Source organism: Cryptomeria japonica, chromosome 3, assembly GCF_030272615.1.
Source record: "Cryptomeria japonica chromosome 3, Sugi_1.0, whole genome shotgun sequence".
NCBI lineage: Eukaryota > Viridiplantae > Streptophyta > Pinopsida > Cupressales > Cupressaceae > Cryptomeria > Cryptomeria japonica.
Genome location: NC_081407.1, coordinates 432,848,450 through 432,871,522, shown reverse-complemented (window position 1 = coordinate 432,871,522; position 23,073 = coordinate 432,848,450). Strand labels below are relative to the sequence as shown.

Here is a 23,073-nt window from a genome sequence, read left to right as displayed (position 1 = left end):
ATTGTCAAAAACTCTAGTATTTTGCTCTTTCAATAAATATCAGAAAATGAACCTAGAGATGAATTTACAGGGGAGTTTGAGAATCCACATTGTGGCATATGTCGCAACACCAAGACTTGATTCTGCCCGATAGAGTATTTTTGTTCTTGAAGGCCATGAGTAAAATGGATGTGTAGATACTTTAGGTTAACTACCATGTTAGGAAGAGATATTTGGGTATTGACATTTTAGCTCCAGAATTAGGTTAACTACCATGTTAGGAAGAGATATTTGGGTATTGACATTTTAGCTCCAGAATTGGCTAGATTGTGATTTTCCATGGCATTGCTTTTGGATTTAGTTTTTTTCTTTTAGTATACATTGTGACAGGAGTTATCCTCACTTCAATAAATTCACATCTACAATATCTAATACCTCCCTTTGTAGATTAAGCAAGTGATTGGTGACCCTTCCTTGTGTCATTGCTTAATCTATCTCTGTACCCTAAAGTCCAGCAAATAAGTTCTTCCACATGATACAAATAAGACGATGTAATTGGTGAAGTTATGTTGGAAGCAACGAAAATAGGCTTTAACCCTTTTCAAAACATTAATGCCCAGGAAGATTGAATGAGGTTTGAGTAAGATTGATAGGGGTGTGACTCACCATAGTCCTTTGACAGCACATAGTCGAAGTGTAATGTCCCCTCTTAGCTCCTTCCTATTTTGGATGGTTTAGCCTATTATTTTGGCCCTCGTAGGCTAAAGAAGATGGTTAGAGGCCCTTGGTGGGCAAATGGCAGAGCTTTCTCTTCTCCGGAACTCAATTTGGTTTAGAAGTGGCCTTCATTTGACTCAGTTTCACATGCTTACTATTTATAGTAAGTCAGTGGATGATTGAGAGGGACCCTTACTATTTTTAGTAAGGCACAAGGATGCGCAGTGGATATAGTGGTTGACCCCCTCGTTCAAACGGAATCGAGAAATAATGAGTATTTATGGAGTTATATCATTCTAATTATTAATAAAGTAATACTTTATTAATAATTAATCATTAAAAGCATATTATAAAAATTTATTTGCACTTCATATTCGATGAGGCCTTGACCCTTCATTTAAGTGATTAAATTTGCAATTAATTAATTATGTTTTAAAGCCAAAAATTAAAGCATTTAATAAAGTCAATGTGCAAACATTTATATTATTCTAAATGATATTAAATGCACTTGAGATGGGTCGACTTCTTTATGAAGAGTATAAAAAGGCATCAAAAGGAAAATAATATTCTTTCAAGATATTTTTTTTTATTGCTTTGAAAGAGTTGGAGAAGAAACCAGGTTTCTGCCATGCCATTGTTGAGCATTTGAGAATGTAAACTCTTCAGTGTTTGTGCAATTTTGAGGCTGTGAGATACCAGCTGAGATTATTGCCTAATTGTGGGCTGCATCCAGGAGTCCAATTTGTGCTAATAGGTGGAAGATTTCATCTAGGGTTTGAAGGATTGGGAGGTATATCTACAGCAGACCTGGAGACTCATATTGGCTTCCCTTATACATCAGGAAATCAAGCATTTAATTGACAAATTATATACAGCTACAGCAGGGACATGTTTCTTTAGAATCTAAACGCCTTGTTATGTGTGCAAATATCCTTGCTAGTATGAACGCCTTCATCTCAGTAATCATTATGAATGTTTGTATGTCTGAAACACACATTTCCAGCTGCTAGGTGTAATGGAGAATAGCTAGATCGACAAACATTTCCAGCTGCTAGGTGTAATGGAGAAGAGCTAGATCGATTCTCTTTTGTGCATAAATCTGATCAGTACCTGGCGCCCAGCTTGGTGAAGTTTGTCGACATACATTTTAGAGTGGAGGCCATCATTTGCAGCAGGCATTTTACATACCAGATTCTCTAATTTTGCTGTCATAAGTTCTGGGAATTACATGCTATATCTATGTAGCTATTTGGCATGAGAATAATCAATAAAAGACTCATTATGCTGCTGCAATATAATTTCTAGTTTGCATGCTAAGTGTTTGTTAAAATGCCAATGGTGATATAGATGCATATTCATCATCAATTCATTAATATTCTTGCATTATTAGTTGCTGCACATCATTTCAGACTTAGTATATTACTCCAAAAGATCAATTCAGCAATTCAAGTATCTTCAAAACTTCAAAAACTCAAAACAAGTTTCAATCAGCAAGTTCAGATTTGATTTGTCAACTGTTTGACAAATTTACAAGGGCAGCAAGTGAATGGTTTAAAAATCAGATTTGGTTAGGCTCATCACACGAAGCTTGAACCTTGGATTATCCTCTAGCTCCTTCAAATCTATTTCAATCCATCTACATTTAAAAAGCATGATTTGATCCTGATTCCTTATTGTAAACCTTAGACCATGTAATAGTTGCCTCCTAAAGATCGGTTGAATAGGAAGAGCTTGGTTAGCCAACACATTGTGGCTCTTTATGCAGGCGGAGGACCCCATTTAAAAAACCACAGAAGAAAAGAAAAAGGAGGAGATAAATAAATGCATGGAACTGACCAACATCAGCCAATGTGACTTAAAATGTAATGATAAAACTTATGGTTGTGGGAATCACTAAATCATCTCCCACCGGAAAAAACAACCTAAGACAAAGGAAAGTAAACCCTAAAACACAAAAGCAATCCAATAGATTAAATGGAACCAGAAATACACATGAAATCAGCAGCCAAAGTTGCATATAAAAATAGTTGAGCTATGTCCACGAAATAAGAAAACCATGCTCCAATGTTATACACAGCTAAGAATTCCAGAGATTGCACATGAAAAATTTTAAAAATTCACTGAGATGACATATTATTTCTAATAATACAGCTCATTTCCCTGCTGTATAATGAGTTATTTGAAGATATACTCTTTATCCTTTGTAATTATATCCATAATTTGTAAAACTATATACAATGTACAGTATTCATGGTCCCAAATCCCGCTGATCCTAGGGTCTAGCATCAAACTTCTATGATGATAAGCGGTGGCAGACAAAGGACTGGATCACTAAGATGAGTAAACATCAGAATGCAAGGTGTTTAGACAACTTGTCAATGAATTAATTAAATTTGAAATGCAACATTAAACATTAACAAACTCATAGTCAAAATGAGCATTCCTCTTTTTCACCTTCTGCCCTGCATGCATAGTATCCGTGACAAGATCCCCATTATCTGTAGTCTGCCAGCATTACATATCTCAATTAGTATAGAAAAATTCACTATACAGACCTGAATACAAATAACAAGGAGCTCATCTAATTAAAAAGAAAACTGAATGATTGTGAGCGAGTGCATGCATACATGCAGACATGTGTGTGCCTTCAATGTATGTGTGCACACACGTCTGTGTGTGGTGTGTATGTGATACCTTTAGACAGACACAATACCAAAACTTTCTTGGGGAGTTGGAAGTTTTCATATTGAACCTGACTTTCGTAGCCATCACTGTCATATAATTTGTTATACATCTCAAGTTCACCAATATATTCATCTTGCTCTCCTTCCTCACTGAGATCTTCCTCGTCCTCATTTAGATTTTTCTTTTCCCTATCCAATAATTCTTGTTCTAAAATATGTATCTCCCCAATCTGCAGTTCAAAGTAAAATTCAGCAACCCTGTTCCTCAAACCAAAACCTAGTTACATTAAGTAAATAAAATGAACATAGATAACTAATACAGGTCAATTTTGGAAAGGAAGTTTGATTAAAACTAGGCCTGAATGCCTAAAATCATTAATGAAACCTTAACGATTATTTTCAAATACTTTTAGATAGACAAAACAATGTCCATGCAAAGAGTCGTTGAGTCAAATCAACTACAGGTTCTGCTTCATATCATTAAACATAGGAGACCGGATAAAGCTGGAAAGGGTGTCAATACAAAGAGGTGTTGGGTCCAATCAACCACACATTCTGCTTCATACTATTAGGCATGCCGGATGGCAGACCTGTTAAATCTGGAAAAGATGGGGGCGATAGCTTGAACCAAGTGTCCTGATTGAGACAGATAGACACATTGTATTTCAAAAGGACCTCCAACACCTCCTTTCGCAATCGATTTGACTCTGAAGAATGTTATGATGGTGAAGTGAAATATCCTACGATAGAATAGCATGTAACAACAGTTGAGTTGACCCAAGAAAATAAGAATTTTGTTCCAAAAATAGCTCAACTGCAAGTGGTATTCTTTATACCATGCTCTGCTACACTTTCTACTTCAAATTGTTACTGTCAATGATATGCCAGTAAATTTAAGAGGTAAAGTCTCAACTAGAAGTTGTGTTTTACCAAGCTGCTAGCAATCTATTTCAGGGATCAGTTAAGAATCTTGTTATCGACAAACAAAAAACTATTTAATTTTTGAGAATTCAATTTGCTAATTAAACAAACCAGTAGACATACAGAGAGGCAAAGAAATTTTGGGCCAGCTAAGGATCCTACAACATAATTTGTGGTCTGGAATCAATCGCTAAAATATATTTTCAAAATGCATGCCTACTTAGGCATGTCTTAAGTTGTTCTGACCATAATTTTTGCTCTGCACTCAAATAGACTGGCACCTACTACAATAATGGTTTACTAAATCCAGAGACACGTTTTATTTTCCCATGAAACATAACAAGACTGTCAATTTTGCCTTTTTCACATTCTCAAACACAATCATTATGGAGGTCAGCATGGAACACTCCTGATCAGATATGACAGAAAGGTATGGCAGCTGACCATCCATTTGGACCCTACAAATGGGCTGGCAGTAAAGAAAGAAGCAAAGAAAGTATATTGATGTTTTCGAATGACTAAAAGTTGGCCAATCAGACTTAGAGAGCAAATTGAGCTAAATTATAGAAGTACTGGCATCCAAAGAAGCAGAAACAAAACGTGGCTTCCTTTTTATCCTTTTGCTTAGTTTGATTTGCTTCCTTTAGGTATTTATTAATATATTTGTTTGTCTTATTGTTTTTCTTTTCATTCTTTCTTTGTTATGTGTTCCTTTATGGTTATTTTTTTCTTCTTTTTTGGTTTTTGTGGTGGTTTTTATTTTAGTTTATTATTGCCCTTATTTTTTGCTATTTTTAATTGTTTATTTTCTTCCTCGGTCTCTTTGTACTTTCTGTCTTTCTCTCTCATCTCACCCCTCTTCTTAAGTTTCATCCAGGTCTGCAACCACTCAATTTTTGCTTCTTGTGCTCTCATTCATCTTGATGATGGATAACGGAGTGTGATCCGAAACGTTGATCTAAAAACTTGCACACAATCTGTTCTAGAAACTTGCTTACAGAAAAATTCTATGGATTATGGAAATCTCATATCATCAATTGATGCCCTACATGGAGGGGAAATTTGTTGGAAGTATAAACAGTTTGAGAGACTAAGGATTAAACTTGCTAAGAGTGTTGCAGACTTGGCTTTCTTAAAGAGATTTAGTGATTCCAGACTTATCCCCACGTTCATTAAAATCTCTCATCACCTTTGGGGTGTCCATACCAAGCGTATCTTCTTCTCTACTAGTTTGGCTCTTCTCATGTTGGTCATTAGGTCTACCAAAGCGTTTATAAATCTGTTGAGTTCGAGGCTTCTTCTGCTCCACCTTGAACTCACCTCAATTGTTCACCCATGCCTTTGGATCTGCCTTAATATTGTTTCATTTGCCAGAGTGGTGGAACGACGAGAGGAATGCATCAAAAGCCAAATGAACAAGTTTCAGGACCTACTGTGAAAGAAGCTTCATTGGGGTGTTCGTTCTTGTTGTCCTCATTTTTGTTTTCAAAAATGATGGACCATTACATAAAAAATTTGTCAAAAAATGAAAATTTTACTCTGGCACACTTCCCAAGGCATAATTTTGCATTACCCTTGAACTGGACTAATCTTCAATCCATCCGCAAACCACGTTTCAAATTTCATCACATTCTGGTTTCGTTTCCTATGTTTTCCCTTCAATTTCGAGTTTTTTCTCCCTGACAGCAAGTGAGAAATTTTCCTTAAGTTGCAAGTTTTAATGTTTTCCTTTGTTTTAGTCTTTGTAGGGAAATTTTAAGTTAATTACAAGTGCACTTTATAGAATTAGAACTTGCAACTTTCTTTTTATTTCCCCCTTGATGCTTTTTGGCTTTTTAGGTCATAATAGGAAACTTTTTGGATAAGTTACATGTTAATTTTAAATTATAAATTTAAAAGTCACTTTTAATTCTTTTATAAAGTTTTTATTTAAGTGTTTTTACTTGTAATAGGGATTTTACTCCCCTATTACATGTTTTATTTTCAAGTCACTTGTAAAGGGAATTTTATTTCCCCATTGCAAGTTCTTTTTAAAAGTTAAGTTATTAAAACTTGTTAAGGGGATTTTATTTTCCCCTTGCAAGTTATTGTGACTTGTAAATCTCTCTCAAAAAACCGATTTTGCCTTGTGCATGAAAAAGTGAACATGTTAAAACTTGTAATATCAAGAAAGAAACCCGATTTTCACTATTACATGCAAAATTTGAACTTGTTGCATTTCTCCAAGAACCCGACCAGCTTCTTAGGCGAATTTGTTGAATGATTCAAATCGATTTTTGTGGAGAAATTCAAGGAGGAAGAAGGCGTTTTGAATCCATAGCTACTTTCATGCATTTTGAAACTCTTTTTGTGACATTTGGTGGTTTTGTTTGTTGATTTTAAGGCGCCAAACAATAACACGTGTTTGCCAAAATACCAAGATTTTGTCCTCCAAAATGCCACGAATCTCTTCTCTCCCATGTCGTTTTGCCTTCTCATACCTAGGCGTTGAGATTTAGGGAAGATTTGACCGATTCTTGTGCCATTTTACAGGGCATTTTTGCTGCTAAAGACCTTTTCCAAAAACGTGGCAAGGGTTTCTCATTTCTTTTTTTATTTAAGAGGTTCATTGTCTTCTCTTTCAAAGATTGTTTCATCTCTTGAAGAGGCATCTTGGTTAAGCAAGGTAAGAATTTCTTTTGGTTTTTCTTTCATTTTCTTCCATTGTTTATTTTCTCTTCTTCTTGTATATATTTATAGTTCTTGCCTAAAATGGTTTTGTGAGAGAGATTTTCCCCTTTGCAAAGCAATTTGTAAATTGCATTGATCTTCCCCATTTTCCCTCTTTACTTGCATTCGGGATTTTAAATCCCGATTGCAAGATGAAAATAATTGATCTACCCCTTTGGCTGGAGAATCTTAACCATTTTTTGGTGAAATTCCAAATGCCTAAGTTGGAAAATACCCATTCTTTCAAATCAGGTTTTGAAAACCGGATTACAAGTTGAATGGTTCTTCCCATTTTCTTGAAAGTGATCTTCCCAAAATCCTTCATTTTTGTTCATACTCATTGCCTTTATCCATACATTCCATTCACGCCATTTCCCACATGTCAAAATCTCATTTTTCACCCATTTCTCCATTTTCCTTTTTACAAGTATACTTGCATTCGGGTTTCAAAAATCCGATTGCATGTTTGTCCTTCCCCACTTGTATACATGTAAAACATTCCCCAAGATCCGAAATTGGTCAAAGTCAAGTTTCAAACATTCTCATTTATTTCCCATCTTTCTCTCACAAAGTTGTGAAGTGCAAGGGTTGGAGTTCTTCCCATTTGAAGAAGAAAAAATGTTAGTTGCAACTGATCTTGATGTTGCTTTAACACTTTTAAGTCTTCATCGTAGCATACCAGGTTGTTCTTCAATGTCAGATTTACCATCATCTTCACATTCCAAAGAAGATGAAGTATAAATATGACAAGTACCAGAATGAAGTTTCTCCTTCACAAGTTTCCTCTCCTTTGGATCATATCAAAGATACCGAAATAGGGCATGTTGACATGTCGAAATTCATTAAAAACGTGGAAGATCCGCAGATTAGTAATATGCAGCGGTTGTTGGACAGCCACATTCATCATGCATCTTGTTTTAAAGTGGCTGCCCTAGAAGCTGAATTTGTTCTCACTTGCGCTCACCACTTTGACAGGGAGACAAGAACCATTAGAAATGATGATGGTGAGGCAATTATCCACCTTGATGGGGATACTATTGAGAAAGTCTTCAGAAGACCATCAGCACCTGTGTATATGGAGATTTCGAAGGATAGTTCAGCTAAGTAATATGTCAAGAGGGAAAAGGACTGCAAACCCCACATTAACAGATGGATTCATGAGCCACGAGCCGCTTTCACAAGGTGAGTTAAGTTGTACCATTGTGACTTCAAGTGGGAAATTGGAGACATCATTACTCTCCTCAACAGGATGTTGGGTCTTGAGCACTCTAATGTTTTTGAGCCCTGGATGTATCAATTTATCATGTTCATAAGGCAATCCCATCAAATATCATGGGGAGAGATTATTAATGACGCTTTGTGTGAACAACTTGCAGCAGTCCCTACTACCATGACATTCTACATGAACTCATACTTAGTGTATTTGGCGGCATCACTTAGACATTTCCCTGGTCTTTCTACCAAGGGTGATCGCTCGCTTATACCTGTGTGGGAATAGTATGATCAGCTTCCCTTGAGACCTAGCAGATTACATTTCAGGAGGGTTCAAGATGCATTCTTTGGTTACTTCATGTGCCAGTTTGACAACACTCTAAAGAACGAAAGGGTGTCAGATGAAGCATGGGAAAGAGTGAATGAGTATGGTTGCTTGTTCCTTCAATTCCGGACTTTCACTTATATAAGAGTCGGATGCTATAGTGAGCACCCATATATGCTTCCTAGATATTCAACTGATAAGATTATTCTTATGGAGTTGGGAAGACAGATCATGGCAGTTCATGCACATCAATCTGTCAAACATACGGTTGGGATGGGGATTTCTCAAGCCAGCCCATTGAAGATTGGCAAGTACTCCCTTATCACATCCACCAACGCCAAAGCTATGGAGACCGAGATGCAGGAGATTAAACTCAAAAGGTTTAAGTCAAGGGCAGATTTTGACTACCGAGGTATGAAGGAAAAGATCAAAAAGTCCTTCATACATGTGCATCGCGTTGAGGATATCTAGGTGGATCTCCGTACAAAAAAGGAGCTTCTCAAGATGGTCTCCTGCAGGCTCACCCTTGAGCAAGTTATTGATTTGAACCTAGTGGACATTCCGCGAGGGATGATTGATGATGGGAATGTGCTTGATCCAGAGTATGTCTCACGAAGGGTTGATGAAGCCCCACTTCCTTTAATCCAATGGTCACACAAAGAATGAACTAACATTCTTGAGAGATTTCAGCCTATCCTAGCTAACACCAACACTTGGATCAAAGCTAATGGTGTTAGACGCATCAAGATCAAGGATGGAAAAGAAGATGACTGTATGGGGCCTCTTGGACGTAAGTCTGAGATTTAGATCGACATCAAGGAAGGTGCGTCATCTTCAGGCACTAGGATCAAATTGCAGGTTAGTCGGGCAACAGTGCTTCCTCCTAAGGAGGCGACAGTTCGTGAGAAAGAAAAGTCTCAAATTCACATTCATGTGATTAATTTTGATGATCCGAAGGAAAGACAACAATCAGATGATGCTCCTAAGTCACTAGCTTTGGAGTCACCTCATGAGATTCCCTCCTCAGTTTCCATGGACCTGCCTCTATCTCCTCCTTACACAGAAGGGGATGAGTCTCCTCAGAATGTCGTTCCCATTTCAACATTTGAGCCACCTCTTGATCATCAACAAGAGAGTTTGCTGGAAATCTTCGAGGATACTCCTACATGCATTCATTTGTCAGAGATTGATACCTCTACTTCCGGCTTTGAAGAGTTTATGAGACAATATTCATGCCCTTTGGTTACCGAGCAAACCATGGTTGCCATCCAGACGGATACTTCTCTCAGGGTGACCACGGCTGTTCAAACAAAAACTGCTTCTCCTTTGCCTTCAATATCTACTGGAGGAGAACTAGTCGTTTTACCTCCATGGCTTAGTTCTTTCACTCCAAAGAGGAAGAAGCAGGAAATTTCTCCTAATGTCTTTGATTATCAGCAGCTCAAGCAATCTAGGCCCAAGGTTGCTAAAAAAGCAAAGACAATCTCAAAAGTAACAGTTGATAGTAATAAGATGAAGGTGGCTGAAATTGTTGAGCCTCTTGCAGATAAGCCACGTGAAGAAATGCAAGCTGCTGATTATAGGGTTACAAGGATAGAATTGGGTAAACAAACGCATGAAGTGGTCAACCATGATGCCCAGCAATCCGTAGCTTCACTAGTACAGCGGTTGTAAATGTTATTGCAATTTCAATTTAATGAACAAGTTATATGTTAGATAGTGTACTTCTTATTTTGGTATTATTACTATGACAATAATATTATCGTATTTCTTTTCTGCATGTCTGAAGGATGAACATGTATCGATTTCAATGTCATTCCTTTTCTTTTGAATGATGTATATATATCAAGGCAGTCACGATCAAGTGGCACCTTGATCGGACATGTCTTTTAGACATGTCCGACCAAAATGTCACTTGGTCATGACTATCTACCGATTCACTTTGGTGTTTATCATAACAGTTCGGTATCATTTGCATATGTTAATAGTTCGATATAAACACACCTGATAATAAATCGGTGTCAAGGCAGAGTATGATATAAACACACCCAATATTGAATCGCTGTCAAAGCAAATTATGATATAAGCAAACCTGATAATGAATCGGTGTCTAAGTAAACAATAACAATAACTAATAGCATTATATGCTATTGGGTTATCAGCCCGATAGCATTAGATCGACGCTTAACATAGTTAAGGAGGTCGTCGATCTAATCCATCTTTATCCATTATCATAATCAAGATCAAAGTTACAGTCTGATAAACATATTCAGTTCAGATAATCTAATAGCATAGATGAGTAAAACAAAACAGAATAGAGGAGATTAATGAGTTAGGAAAATCTTATCTTGCAGAAGCTACTAATGCATTAACACTCCCTCTTAGCTTTGGAAGATAGATAAAGTAACCTGCATCACATTTCTTTTCCATAATGTCAGTCTTCAAGAATATATATCATCCATACATATGATATGAAGTACCATTAGGACATAGGATACAAATATAAAACATCTCTCTAAGTATGTGACATAGAGTATCACCTAACCATGTGATATAAAAGATTCATCATTTTATTATGACAAGATATCACCTATACACGTGATATCAGTATTGCCTAAACACACAATACTAAGGATAAACATATGAGGATGGTTAAATTCTCATCTTATCCAGGTTGTGATATGTGCACAAACATTTTATACAAATGTTTTATCACAACACCATCATGGCACATCCATGACATACTAGAGATCCAACATGATAACTGGTTTGAGAATCATAAGATCATCATCTTATGATGTCTACATACAAGTGTTCATAATCTGAGAGATCGTCACCACTTAGATATGAACACAGGGGGTAAAACCCAGAATGTCTCAACATGACAAAAGATGTTTACATATTAAACATCTTATTTACAAAGCAGATTACCTTTCTATCATACCTAAACCCTTTCTGAAGTGATCAACCTTCACTCTGGAAAGTGGTTTGGTCAGAATATTTGCAGTCTGATCTCCCATACTAACATATTCTAATTTGATCACATTTTTGTCTACCATGTCTCGTACATAATGGTATGGGATCTCAATATGTTTGGATCTATCATGGAACACTAGATTCACTAAAAGTTTTATGCAGCTTTGATTGTCGCAATGGATGATAGTAGGTTTCATTGGATCACCAAACAATCCCACAAGTAACTTTCTAAGCCACACTGCTTCTCGGGCAGCCATGGAGGCTGCAATGTATTCGGCCTCGATGGAACTTTGCGCTACAGAAGACTGCTTTCTGCTAATCCAGGATATCATGGTTGATCCCAAACTGAAGCAGCACCCAGAGGTGCTTTTCCGGTCAGTCACACTTCTAGCCCAATCTGAATCTGTGAATCCGTGTAGATTAAGATCAACTTTCTCATACTTGAGACCAAGGTTTAAGGTGCCTTGTAAATATCTCATAATGTGTTTTACTGCAACCAGGTGTATCTCTTTTGGCTCACACATAAACTGACTCAAAGCAGTTACTGCATAGCAGATATCTGGCCTTATATTTACCAGATACATAAGAGACCCAATCATTTGCTTGTATAGAGTGGGGTCAGTAGAAGGTGATTCTGCTACTGCTTCTTTAAGTTTATGAAGATTGGTTTCCATTGGAGCAGTCATGGGTCTGCAGTTTAGCATTCCAAATCTCTTCAGGATGTCCAAGGTGTACTTGCCTTGGTTTAGAACAATGTTATCAGAATTCTGCCATACTTCCAACCCTAGGAAATAATGAAGGAATCCTAGGTCCTTCATATCAAATTCTTTGGATAGCTCTTTCTTGCATTGATCTATAAGATGATCCTCTCCTGTGATTAATAAATCATCAACATATAAAATCATTATTAGCATATCACCTTTATTCTGTTTGTAGTAGAGATTAAGATCTGCTTCATTTTTAGAGAAGCCCAGTGTTGATAGATATGTGTCAATTCTTTCATACCAGGCCCTGGGAGCCTGTTTGAGCCCATATAGGGCTTTCTTGACTCTGCACACATTAGATTCTGTATGATGGATCTCAAACCCTTCAGGTTGCTCTAGGTATACTTCTTCAGATATCTCTCCATTAAGAAAAGCTGTCTTTACATCCATTTGATGTACCTTCCATCCCTTTGCTACTGCAATAGCTAGTATAGCCCTTACTAAGGTATATCTGGCTACGGGAGCAAATGTTTCTTCATAGTCTATCCCTTCCTTTTGAGAAAAACCTCTGGCTACAAATCTTGCCTTATATTTTTCAATGCTGCCATCTGCTGCATGTTTGATCTTGAAGAGCCATTTAGAAGAAACAACAGACTTCTTATTTGGCCTAGGGACAATTTCCCATACATCATTTTTCATTATGGATTGATACTCTTCAAACATAGCATCCTTCCATACTTGATGTTTAAGGGCATCTATTACATTGTCAGGTTCGCTTTTAGATAGATCATTCATAAAAGCAACATAGCTAGTAAACTTATTAGGTCTTTTGCTTTCTCTGAAGGTTCCAGAGGGAGCAGCAAACCTCTGAGCTTCTTCTACTGTTTTGGTGGCCCATAGTGGTCTTTTCTTGAGATTTCTAGGTGAGTGTTCATTTTCATTTTCAGTTTCATCTAGATTATCCCTCTGAAACTCAGGAGTAGGATCTTTATCTAAGTTAGAGGTAGGGACATAGATTTCAGGTTCTATGAAGTTCTGAACTCTTTTGAAGGCTAGGTCCTCCTCAAAGATTACATCCCTACTTAGTTCAATATTTCTTTGACCAGGTACATAGATTCTGTAGGCTTTGGAGGTTTCACTATATCCTACAAGCAAACCTCTTTTTCCATAAGGCTCTAGTTTTAGTCTTTTTTCTTTAGGTATATGGATATAGACAAGACATCCAAATATCCTAAGGTCGCTAATATCTGGTTTAATTTTAGTGAATACTTCCTCAAGAGTTTTGTCTTCAAGATGGGAGTGAGGGCATCTGTTTTGTATATATATACAGCGGTGCTGGATGCTTTTGCCCAGAGATTTGTGTTAAGGTTTTGATCTAGAATCATGGCCTTGGCAGCTTCGACTATAGTCCTATTTTTTCTTTCAGCTACCCCATTTTGTTGGGGGTTATAAGGTATAGTGAGCTCCCTCTTAATCCCATTATCTCTACAAAATTCTTTAAACAAATCTGATGTGTATTCTCCCCCATTGTCGGTTCTTAGGGTTTTAACTTTGTTTCCTAAGTGGTTTTCAGTTAATGATTTAAATTCTTTAAACCTAGAGAGGATCTCTTCTGATTCTTTACTTTTTAGAAAGTAGATCCACGTCTTCCTAGAGTAATCATCAACAAGTATTACATAATACAAGAATCCCCCTAGAGAGGATACGGACATAGGTCCGCATACATCAGAATGAACTAACTCTAGAATTTTACTAGTTTTCCTAGTACTATTTTGGAATGTACCTTTGGTATTTTTACCTAGGGCACATCCTTTGCATGCCCCTAAATGATCTTGCTTTAACTTGGGTAGGCCTGTGACAAGGTTTCCCATTGAAGATAAAGCCTTAAAATTCAAATGGCCTAATCTTCTATGCCAAACTTCATTTGCATTAGTGGCTTCATGGATTAGGGCTAGGTTGGGTTCCGTGCACAGCTCATACAAATAGCCCCATCTCTGTCCAATGGTCTTTGCCTTCTTGATGGAAGAGTTCTTTGGCCAAGCCAATACTCTGTTGTCCATGAATGTCACTCTATATCCGTTATCTTCCAGTGCCGATATAGAGACTAGATTCCTTTTGATGTCGGGGACATATAGTACTCCTTCGAACCTTAAGGATATGCCTGTCTTCAATTTGATGGTGCAGGTTCCTATTCCTCTGACTGGATGTGTGGAGTCATCTCCGATGGTTACGTCCTCATCACTCTCCTCTGTCATGGAGTCAAATACTTCTCTAAACCCAGTAATGTGCCTGGATGAACCACTATCAATCACCCATGAGTTGATTTTGTTAGAAGCTTGGCTTGTGAGTGCTGAGTAGAATACATATTTTCCGGAGTCATCTTCCCCTTTAGTCTTTCCTGCTTTGGCAAATGTAGCATGTTTCTTGGTTCTTTTCGGGCACTTTGCAACATAGTGTCCGAATTGATCACATCTGTAACATTGAATGTGGGATAAGTCCTTCTTTGAAGTATTCTTGCCTTGACGACCTTTTCTCTTTCTAAACTGCCTTTTTCTTGTTTTGCTTGGTGGAGTTAGTGTTTAGGACTTGTAGATTTTCATCTATATTCTTATGTTTCATTCCCATCTTGTTCAATCTTGATTCTTCTTGGAGACAATCATCCCTTAATCTTTCAAACTTAGGATATTTGGACCTTGCACTGATGCCTTGGACGAATGTGCTCCATCCACTAGGCAACCCATCTAGAGCAATGAGTGTTAACTCTTTGCTTTGGATCTCGTAGTCTAGAGTTCCTAGTTCATCTCTTAGAACTGATATCTGCATAAAGTAGGCGTTGATTGTCTCCCCCTTGTTCATGGTGATGTGATTTATTTCTCGTTTTAATGCTAGAGTTCGACTTGCATTTGATATCTCAAATGTGCTTTCAAGTGCTTTGAACATTTTATAGGTTGTCTGATGTTTTCTTATGATGGGCATTATGTTGTTTCTCACCCCATCAACTATTATTTTTATTGCCTTTTCATTTCCCTCAATCCATGCTGTTTTGTCAAGTTCATTTTCAGGTTGATCATTTTTAGTTTGAACAAAAGAATCCACTTTGTTCTCCTTTAAAATCATTTGAATTCTGAATTTCCAGGCTGAAAAATCATCGCCACCTCTAAGTCTGTCTTCAAATCTGATAGCCCTGTCCATTGGAGAAATGTGATGTAGTATATAAATTTGTTCTTCAATTTGTTTCGCGAAATTGAATAGCCTCAAGTTCGATCAACTTGGCTCTGATACCATGTAAATGTTATTGCAATTTCAATTTAATGAACAAGTTATATGTTAGATAGTGTATTTCTTATTTTGGTATTATTACTATGACAATAATATTATCGTATTTCTTTTCTGCAGGTCTGAAGGATGAACATGTATCGATTTCAATGTCATTCCTTTTCTTTTGAATGATGTATATATATCAAGGCAGTCACGATCAAGTGGCATCTTGATCGGACATGTCTTTTAGACATGTCCGACCAAGATGTCACTTGGTCGTGACTATCTACCGATTCACTTCGGTGTTTATCATAACAGTTCGGTGTCATTTGCATATGTTAATAGTTCAATATAAACACACCCGATAATGAATCGGTGTCAAGGCAGAGTATGATATAAACACACCCGATAATGAATCGGTGTCAAAGCAGATTATGATATAAGCACACCCGATAATGAATCGGTGTCTAAGTAAACAATAACAATAACTAATAGCATTATATGCTATCAGGTTATCAGCCCGATAGCATTAGATCGACGCTTAACATAGTTAAGGAGGTCCTCGATCTAATCCATCTTTATCCATTATCATAATCAAGATCAAAGTTACAGTCTGATAAACATATTCAGTTCAGATAATCTAATAGCATAGATGAATAAAACAAAACAGAATAGAGGAGATTAATGAGTTAGGAAAATCTTATCTTGCAGAAGCTACTAATGCATTAACAGCGGTATGATGAACTTCTAGCGAAGAAAGACAAGCTAGAAGAGGAGAATAGGCAGCTTGTTGCAGCTGTTCATAAAATCACAAAACCTACTGGTGAAGGAAGTAATCCTTCAAGTTCTTCCAATTCACAAATAATCAATTCTGGAAGTTGAAAAAGTTGCTTAGAAGGTACAAGCGTTGGACTCTTAGGTGGATCAACTTTATGATCTGTGTGCGCAAGTGCTAAAAGACATATTCCAAATGATGGTTAAGTTGGAGACCATTGAACAAAAATTGAATCATACCTCCGAGACTTTCAAACAAAACTTGGAAGGGGTTGAAGGTAGCTTGAGGGTTTGGCGCAAGATGCCTCGACAACAGTTGAGTGTTCTTCAGGAGCATGCCAATATTCCTTACAAGGTCATGTATCTGGAATTTAAAGAGCTTCTAGAGAACAAATCCCTCATTGAAGAGATTGATGACGCAATGAAATTGCGAGTTCAAGTATTCCAAGGTGTTGTTTCTCATTGTGAGAAATCCTCTTGCAATATCATGGGTCAGAATGGGGAGTTGATACCAGAAGAAGAAGTGCTCGTAGATCTACATGTGAAGATTCATAATGAGTGGAGGAGTGAGCAATTTTCAGCTGTCTCAATTCAAGTTTTGATAAAACATCAAATCTTCTCGCATGAAATCCAATCCACTTTGGAGAAGAACAACTCTATGCTTCTTCAATGCCATGATACCATTGTGAAGACCATGGTTGTTGCCAAGAACACCCATAAGCCGAATCCTGCTGAGGTACGAATGATCATCCAGAAGTTCCAAGGATTCATGTCTTCACATGTTGCAACTTAAGTGTTTTTCAACACTTAGTTGCATTTTTCAGAATTGTAATCTCTTAGTTGTAGTTTTTCTTTTAACAAGTTCACTTGTAAAAGCATTTTGTAAATTGCAAGTCAAGTCATTACTTACTTTTGTAATTACATGTAGGCGAGTAACAAGGCAATTTAGAATAGGACTTGTAACTTTGAATAAGTCATAGTTAGTTATTAAATAAGTCTTGGTGGTTGAGAGAATTTCTCCAATTAGTTAGGATCCTCCCACCTTTTTCTCAAGACTACTAAAAATACTTGAGGGGGTCTATTGTAATCTTTATCTTTTGGAAAGCAAGCAAAAACTCAGCCAAATTTGCAGCAAAGAAGACTATTAGCTTTTTTCTGTAAATTGAAGGATTGAAAGGAATAGAAGAAAATTACTCAAGTATTGAGACTTTGTGCTATATTCTTGAGTTTATGTTCAACATTACCTTTCTTGCAAGTGTTTCTTAAAGGGCTTAATCAAATTTGATTTGCAGACTTTGTGCTGCAAGTATTGGAAATTAATTTAGTTAAAATAGAAGTTCTATTGAGAAAAGTTGTAACACTTTGTGTTTACACTCGTTTTCTTGAGAGAGTTTAGAAGTAGATTTTATAATAAGAAATAACTATGAAACTTTGAGCTCACACTAGTTCTTGTTGTCTTTTGTAGAAAGAAACAAATTATTTCAAACTTTGTGTTGTCATAATTTGTTTTTGGCATCATTATAATAGAAAAGGGTAGATAGGACTTCACATATTCAAGACTTTGAGCTTGATATCGCTGTCCTGTCCCGAAGGAAGGGAGGGAAGTCTTTGAACTTTCAGGAAACTTCATTTTCTTTCTCTCATTTCATATCAAAAAGTTGTTCTTGTTGTTCTATGTTAAATTGCTATCACTATTTTGTGAAGAGAAAAGGATATTGGCTTTCTTGAAAAAAAAAAAAAGACTGTTGTTCCATCCTATTTTAGTTTTAGTATTAGATAGATAGGGGGAGCCTTCCCTTAATTAGGAGAGTTTTACTCACACACTGTGGTTGAAACCACAATTTTGTATATTTCCCCAAGTGTACAAAATTTTCAACCAACAGTTCTACTACCAGTGAGAATGTCATGGTTGATGTCACTCCTCACTCAGTCGTTCATGTCATGCATCCTGCCTTAGTTGTGCAGGGCCCTCCTACTCTGTTGCAAGCTTCTCTTTCACGGGACATCTATACTCCCTCTCGTTCTATCTTGCTCGCATGGGTTTCCTCTCTCTCTAGTGATCTTTCTGCCTATTCTCTGTCGCCATCTCTTCCTAATCAGGCTTCTATTTCTTCACCTCTCTCCATTCTTCAGGTTGTCCTACTACCTTCTGCAATATTGGCGACCTTCAAAAGGATTCCTCGTTATTGGAGCTCAGCCCAATGTTAGCTTCACCCTGAAGCTCGCTTCTCCAGTCTACCATGTCGGTCGAATCCTATGGATCACAGCCAGCGGGTGGGTAATATTCTTCTCCTAGAATGGCTTGATTTCTACCAACATGAGCACATTAGCCATCTCCCTCGTCTCTCTGTAAGCTAATTCTTCTTCGAGCATTTATTGTTGTTCTGATATCTCTCCTTGGGATCGTGTTTCTCCTCATACCTCTTCCATTTCTTCGGTGGGTGGAGTTTCTTCTACACTTACTCCTTGTTCTCCTCTGCAGCCTTTGGAATTCGACCACCTGTCTACTTTGGATGGGGTGCCTTCTCTTCCTTGAGTGTTCTCTAGTTCTACCAACCTCGATCCACCTGTCAGCTGCAGCAGGCTTTCCCTCCGTACCCTTGTCCATCCCAGGTCAACCACAGGTCATCTAGTCTACCTCATCTTAGATCACATGATTGGACTGCGAATTGTGATTGGGCCTCCAAGCTGGTTGATAAACTTTCCCATGTTGTGTCAAATAGCCTCAACTTTAATTTCCTTAAGTGTGGCTTAGGTTTCGTGTTGTCCCCTCATACCATTCATCACCTTGACTTTCTCATTGAGATTGAGAATCTCATGCGCTCCCTTCGTTCCGATGTTGTTGATGAAGTTAGACAAGACTATGTTCTTGCTCTTAGGAATGCTAGGCCACCTAGATGCAACATTCCTAAGTATGAACTTCTGGCCTTTAACAAGCTACTAAGCAATCATGACTTAATTATCACTAAAGCTGACAAAGGCAATGCAACTATTCTTTTGAACAAGGAGAACTACATTCCAAAAAATGTGTGATCTCCTTTCGGAACCCAGCAACTATAGAACCTTATCTTGCAATCCTTATAACAAAATTTTTAAAAAAGTCAAATCCATGATTTCGGCCTCTTCCTTTGACAATGCCACTAAGAAACACCTTTTGCCTACCAAAGAAATAACCCCACACATCTATAGGGTTCCCAAAATTCATAAAGATGGCGTTTCTCTTAGACCCATTATTAACACTATAGGCTCCCCGACCTACAATCTTGCCTCTTTCCTTGCTAAAATTATCAAACCTCTTACAAGTAAAACTGACACCTTCATTCGTGACTCGCCCCACTTCGTCCACTTCATTGATGACCAATGGTTAGATAGTAGTGACCTGTTGGTTAGTTTTGATGTGGTTTCGCTCTTTCCCAAGGTCCCCATTCCTGACTTGATTGAGATCATCAAGCACAAGACCAATGCTGAAATCTCTAGCTTGGTCAAGTTATGTCTTAGATCCACCACCTTTACCTTTCAAGGTACCATTTATGAAAAGGTTGACGGTGTAGCGATGGGCTCCCCACTATCTCCCATCATCACAAACTTCTACATGGAGCAATTTGAGGACATTGCCCTCCACTCTTTCCCCCTTAAACTAAAGTGGTGGAAAAGATATGTGGATGACAATAATGTCTGTTGGCCACATGGCTTAGAGAAGTTGGAGGAATTCCATGCTCATCTTAATAGCATTGTGCAATGTATCTCCTTCACCAAGGAGCTAGAATCGAATAACCAACTTCCGTTTTTGGGCATCCTGCTCATTAAGAAACCTGATGGTTCCTTGGGTTGTCGTGTGTATCAAAAAGCTACCCACACGGACCTCTACCTTTACGCATCTTCCCACCACTACCCCAACTAAAAGATGGGGATCCTTAAAATGCTTGCCATTAGAGCTCTTCAAATTTGTGACAAAGAAAAACTTAAAACTTGAGTTGAACTGTCTGTGTAAGATATTCATGTTGAATGGGTATTCTTCTAAACAAATTTCTAGAGTCTTCAACCATGTCAGGTCGGGGCTTGTTTCGGATCCTAAGCCTTCTCGTCTTTATATCCCTCTGAATTGATCCCTTCCCTATGTTGAAGGTATATCCCACAAAATCAGCAAGATCCTTCTTAGGAAAGGCATTCGTTGTGCTTTCAAACCATGTGCCATTGTTAAAAGGCATCTTCCTCCCCTCAAGAACTCCAAAGATGTTTTCCTTCACTCGGGTGATTACAAGGTGCTATGTTCCTGTGGCACCCCCTATATAGGTGAAACAGGTCGCTCTTTCTCCACCCGTATCAAAGAGCATTGTGCAAATATTATGCATGACCATGTGTCCCAATCTGCTCTTACCAACCACTCCTCATCTACCAAACAGCATATATGTTTAGATGACACACAAATCCTCTAGAAGGAGGACAATTACTTCAAAAGGAAACTTTTGGAGACCACTGAGATCCATAATCATCCCAACAACTTGAACAGAGATGATGGATGGAGTCTGAATCACGCATGGTACCCATTGCTTTCCAACCTTGGTAAGTGTCTTCCCCCGTGACCCGCCCACATGCCCTGCCCCCCCTTCCCCTTCCCCTTCCCGCCCCCCTTTTCCCCCCTCTTTCCTTTTTTCATCTTCTTCCTCCTTGTTCTTGCCTTCCTTTGTTTTCCTTGCATATTTCGGCCTCTCGATGTGCTTTTTATTTTTGGGGGCCTTGTGTTTGTTTGTGTTTGGCATTTATTTATATATATTTTGGTGTCTTGTTATTTTCTATCCTTATTTTTCCTTTTGCATATGTATGTATGTATGTATGAATATATATGAAAGATGTCGAATATTGAATGTAGCAATCTAACTTAGTTTTCTTTTTCTGATTCTGATTTCTTTGGCCAGTCGTAGAGAAAATTTGGTTTTATTTTTTTTGTTTTGTGGTTTTATGTTTTTTTGTGTTTTTGCAATGTATATGCCTTGGAATTTAGACAATGCAATTGAATAACAATGATAAAACATAAACTAATGACTGAAATTAAATTTCAGATTGACTGATTTACTAACAGCAATTAACAAATGCCAACAAATAGTGAAATTCAACAATGATATGCCAAAATTGGCCTACCGGGAGTCCCACGCCTTGCCTGGAGGGTTGCTTTATTGACTTAAATGAATCTAGATGCTGCTACAAAAGCTTCCAATGAGTCCTAACTGCTCCAATGATTTTTATTCTCCTAAATAATAATTATTAAAAACAAATCTTGCATGAATAGATGAAGTTGCTGCTATTTCCTTCAGGCTCCCAGGAGACTTCACTGAAAATGACCAATTTTCTCCACTAATTTGCTCATAACTCACTCCAAGGACATCATAAACTTGAAAGACTGATTTTATTCTTTATTCCTAATGCTGACAATGAAATTTGCACAAAAAAACCAAATGTAAACCCTTCAAATTATTTTTATTGAAACCCTAGGCAAGCTAGAAGTGTATGCTGGGCTGGGAGAGGCATGGCTGGCCACAAGAAAATCTGCCCTCTAACTACTCAGATCTGATTCTCATATTCAATTGTTGTTGTAAGTGTCAAAATTCTTCTGATTAATTCCCTTGTTGGATAGATATAAGCATTCCCAGCATTCCAAATTGACAAAATATGAAAGGGTTTTCGTCCTTTCTCTCAGAAATGGAGGTCTACATCCCCAATTCCAATCCACACTTGCAAAATTCGTTGTAGACCTGCAAAATAGTTTTCTTCTCAAAAATCTTCAATCACAATGTGCAAAATGAACTCCCAAACACCTTTTATTTTCAGCCCAAACCCTAATTTCGAATTAGGGTTTCATTTCCCCTTTTATTAATAAAATAACTTTATTTTATTTATGCCTCCTTATGAAAATCGAACCACAAGGGGCCTCCATCATTATTTTAATTTGGCCCCTTCATTATTATAGTAATATTTGCTAACATGCCTAGGTTTTAAAGCCAATGAATTATTATAACTTATTCCCCATAAAGTGATTATAATATCGCCTTATTATTATTTTATTAAGTCCAAACTTAGGAAATAGAATATTTCCTTATTTATTAATAAAATGAGATCCGGAGCTCATATTGGAATTTCGTCTGAAGTGCTACAATCACTATTGACGACTGAACCCCAACAGGTTGACTGGCAGTTCCTCCTAAAAAATAGGAACCTCGCTCAAAGTGCCAGAAATAGTCCAAGAGGCTCATGCTCAGCTCCGTGGTCCCCCGGGTGATCAACCTGTTAACTTCTAGTTCTCCCTAAAAAATAGGAGACCTCCCTAAAAAGTAGGAATTGTCGTCTGAAAGCTCAAAATGGCTCATAGAGCCCCCACAAAGCTCTATGCTCCTCAGAATGAACCCCCTAACCATCTGGTTGACCTACGGGAACTCGAGTGAAAGGTCAACCCTCTGCTCATCTCTTGTTGCCTAGAAAGGGAACATTACAATATATGTGTGTGTGTGTGTGTTTACATATACATATCTGTGTGTGCGTGTGCATGTATGTATGTATATGTATGTATGTATGTATGTAATATTTTATTGATTACTTTACTATCTTTGTCTTTTAGTTTAGTTTTGGCTTCCTTTTGCCTTTCTTTTCGCTTTTTCTTATTTTGTCGGCTTTAGTTTATTTCTCTTTGCTCATTTGTTTTGTGTGTGTATATATATATATATATATATATATGTATGTTTATTTTATGTCATTTTATTGATTACTTGATTTGTTATCTTTGTCTTTTGCATTTGTTTTAGCTTCTCTGTAGTCTCGTTTT

General features: G+C 37.5%; 1 protein-coding gene across 5 annotated transcripts in view; it reads right to left on the bottom strand.

The window, feature by feature from the left end:
• Positions 1–23,073, bottom strand: part of LOC131070405 (protein PLASTID TRANSCRIPTIONALLY ACTIVE 10) — a 335,025-nt gene that overhangs the window by 162,474 nt on the left and 149,478 nt on the right. For 4 of the 5 annotated variants that reach the window (XR_009112318.2, XR_009112319.2, XR_009112320.2 and 1 more), the window contains exons 9-10: positions 3,449–3,610; positions 3,151–3,201 (exon numbers count right to left, since the gene is read on the bottom strand). The exons of the other annotated variant lie outside the window; for it this stretch is intronic. Coding sequence is in view for 1 of the 4 variants with exons in the window: in XM_058005913.2 (XP_057861896.2) it covers positions 3,151–3,201; positions 3,449–3,610 (213 nt within the window). In the remaining 3 variants the exon portion in view is untranslated. The remainder of the gene's footprint in view (positions 1–3,150; positions 3,202–3,448; positions 3,611–23,073) is intronic. 5 annotated transcript variants of the gene reach the window in all.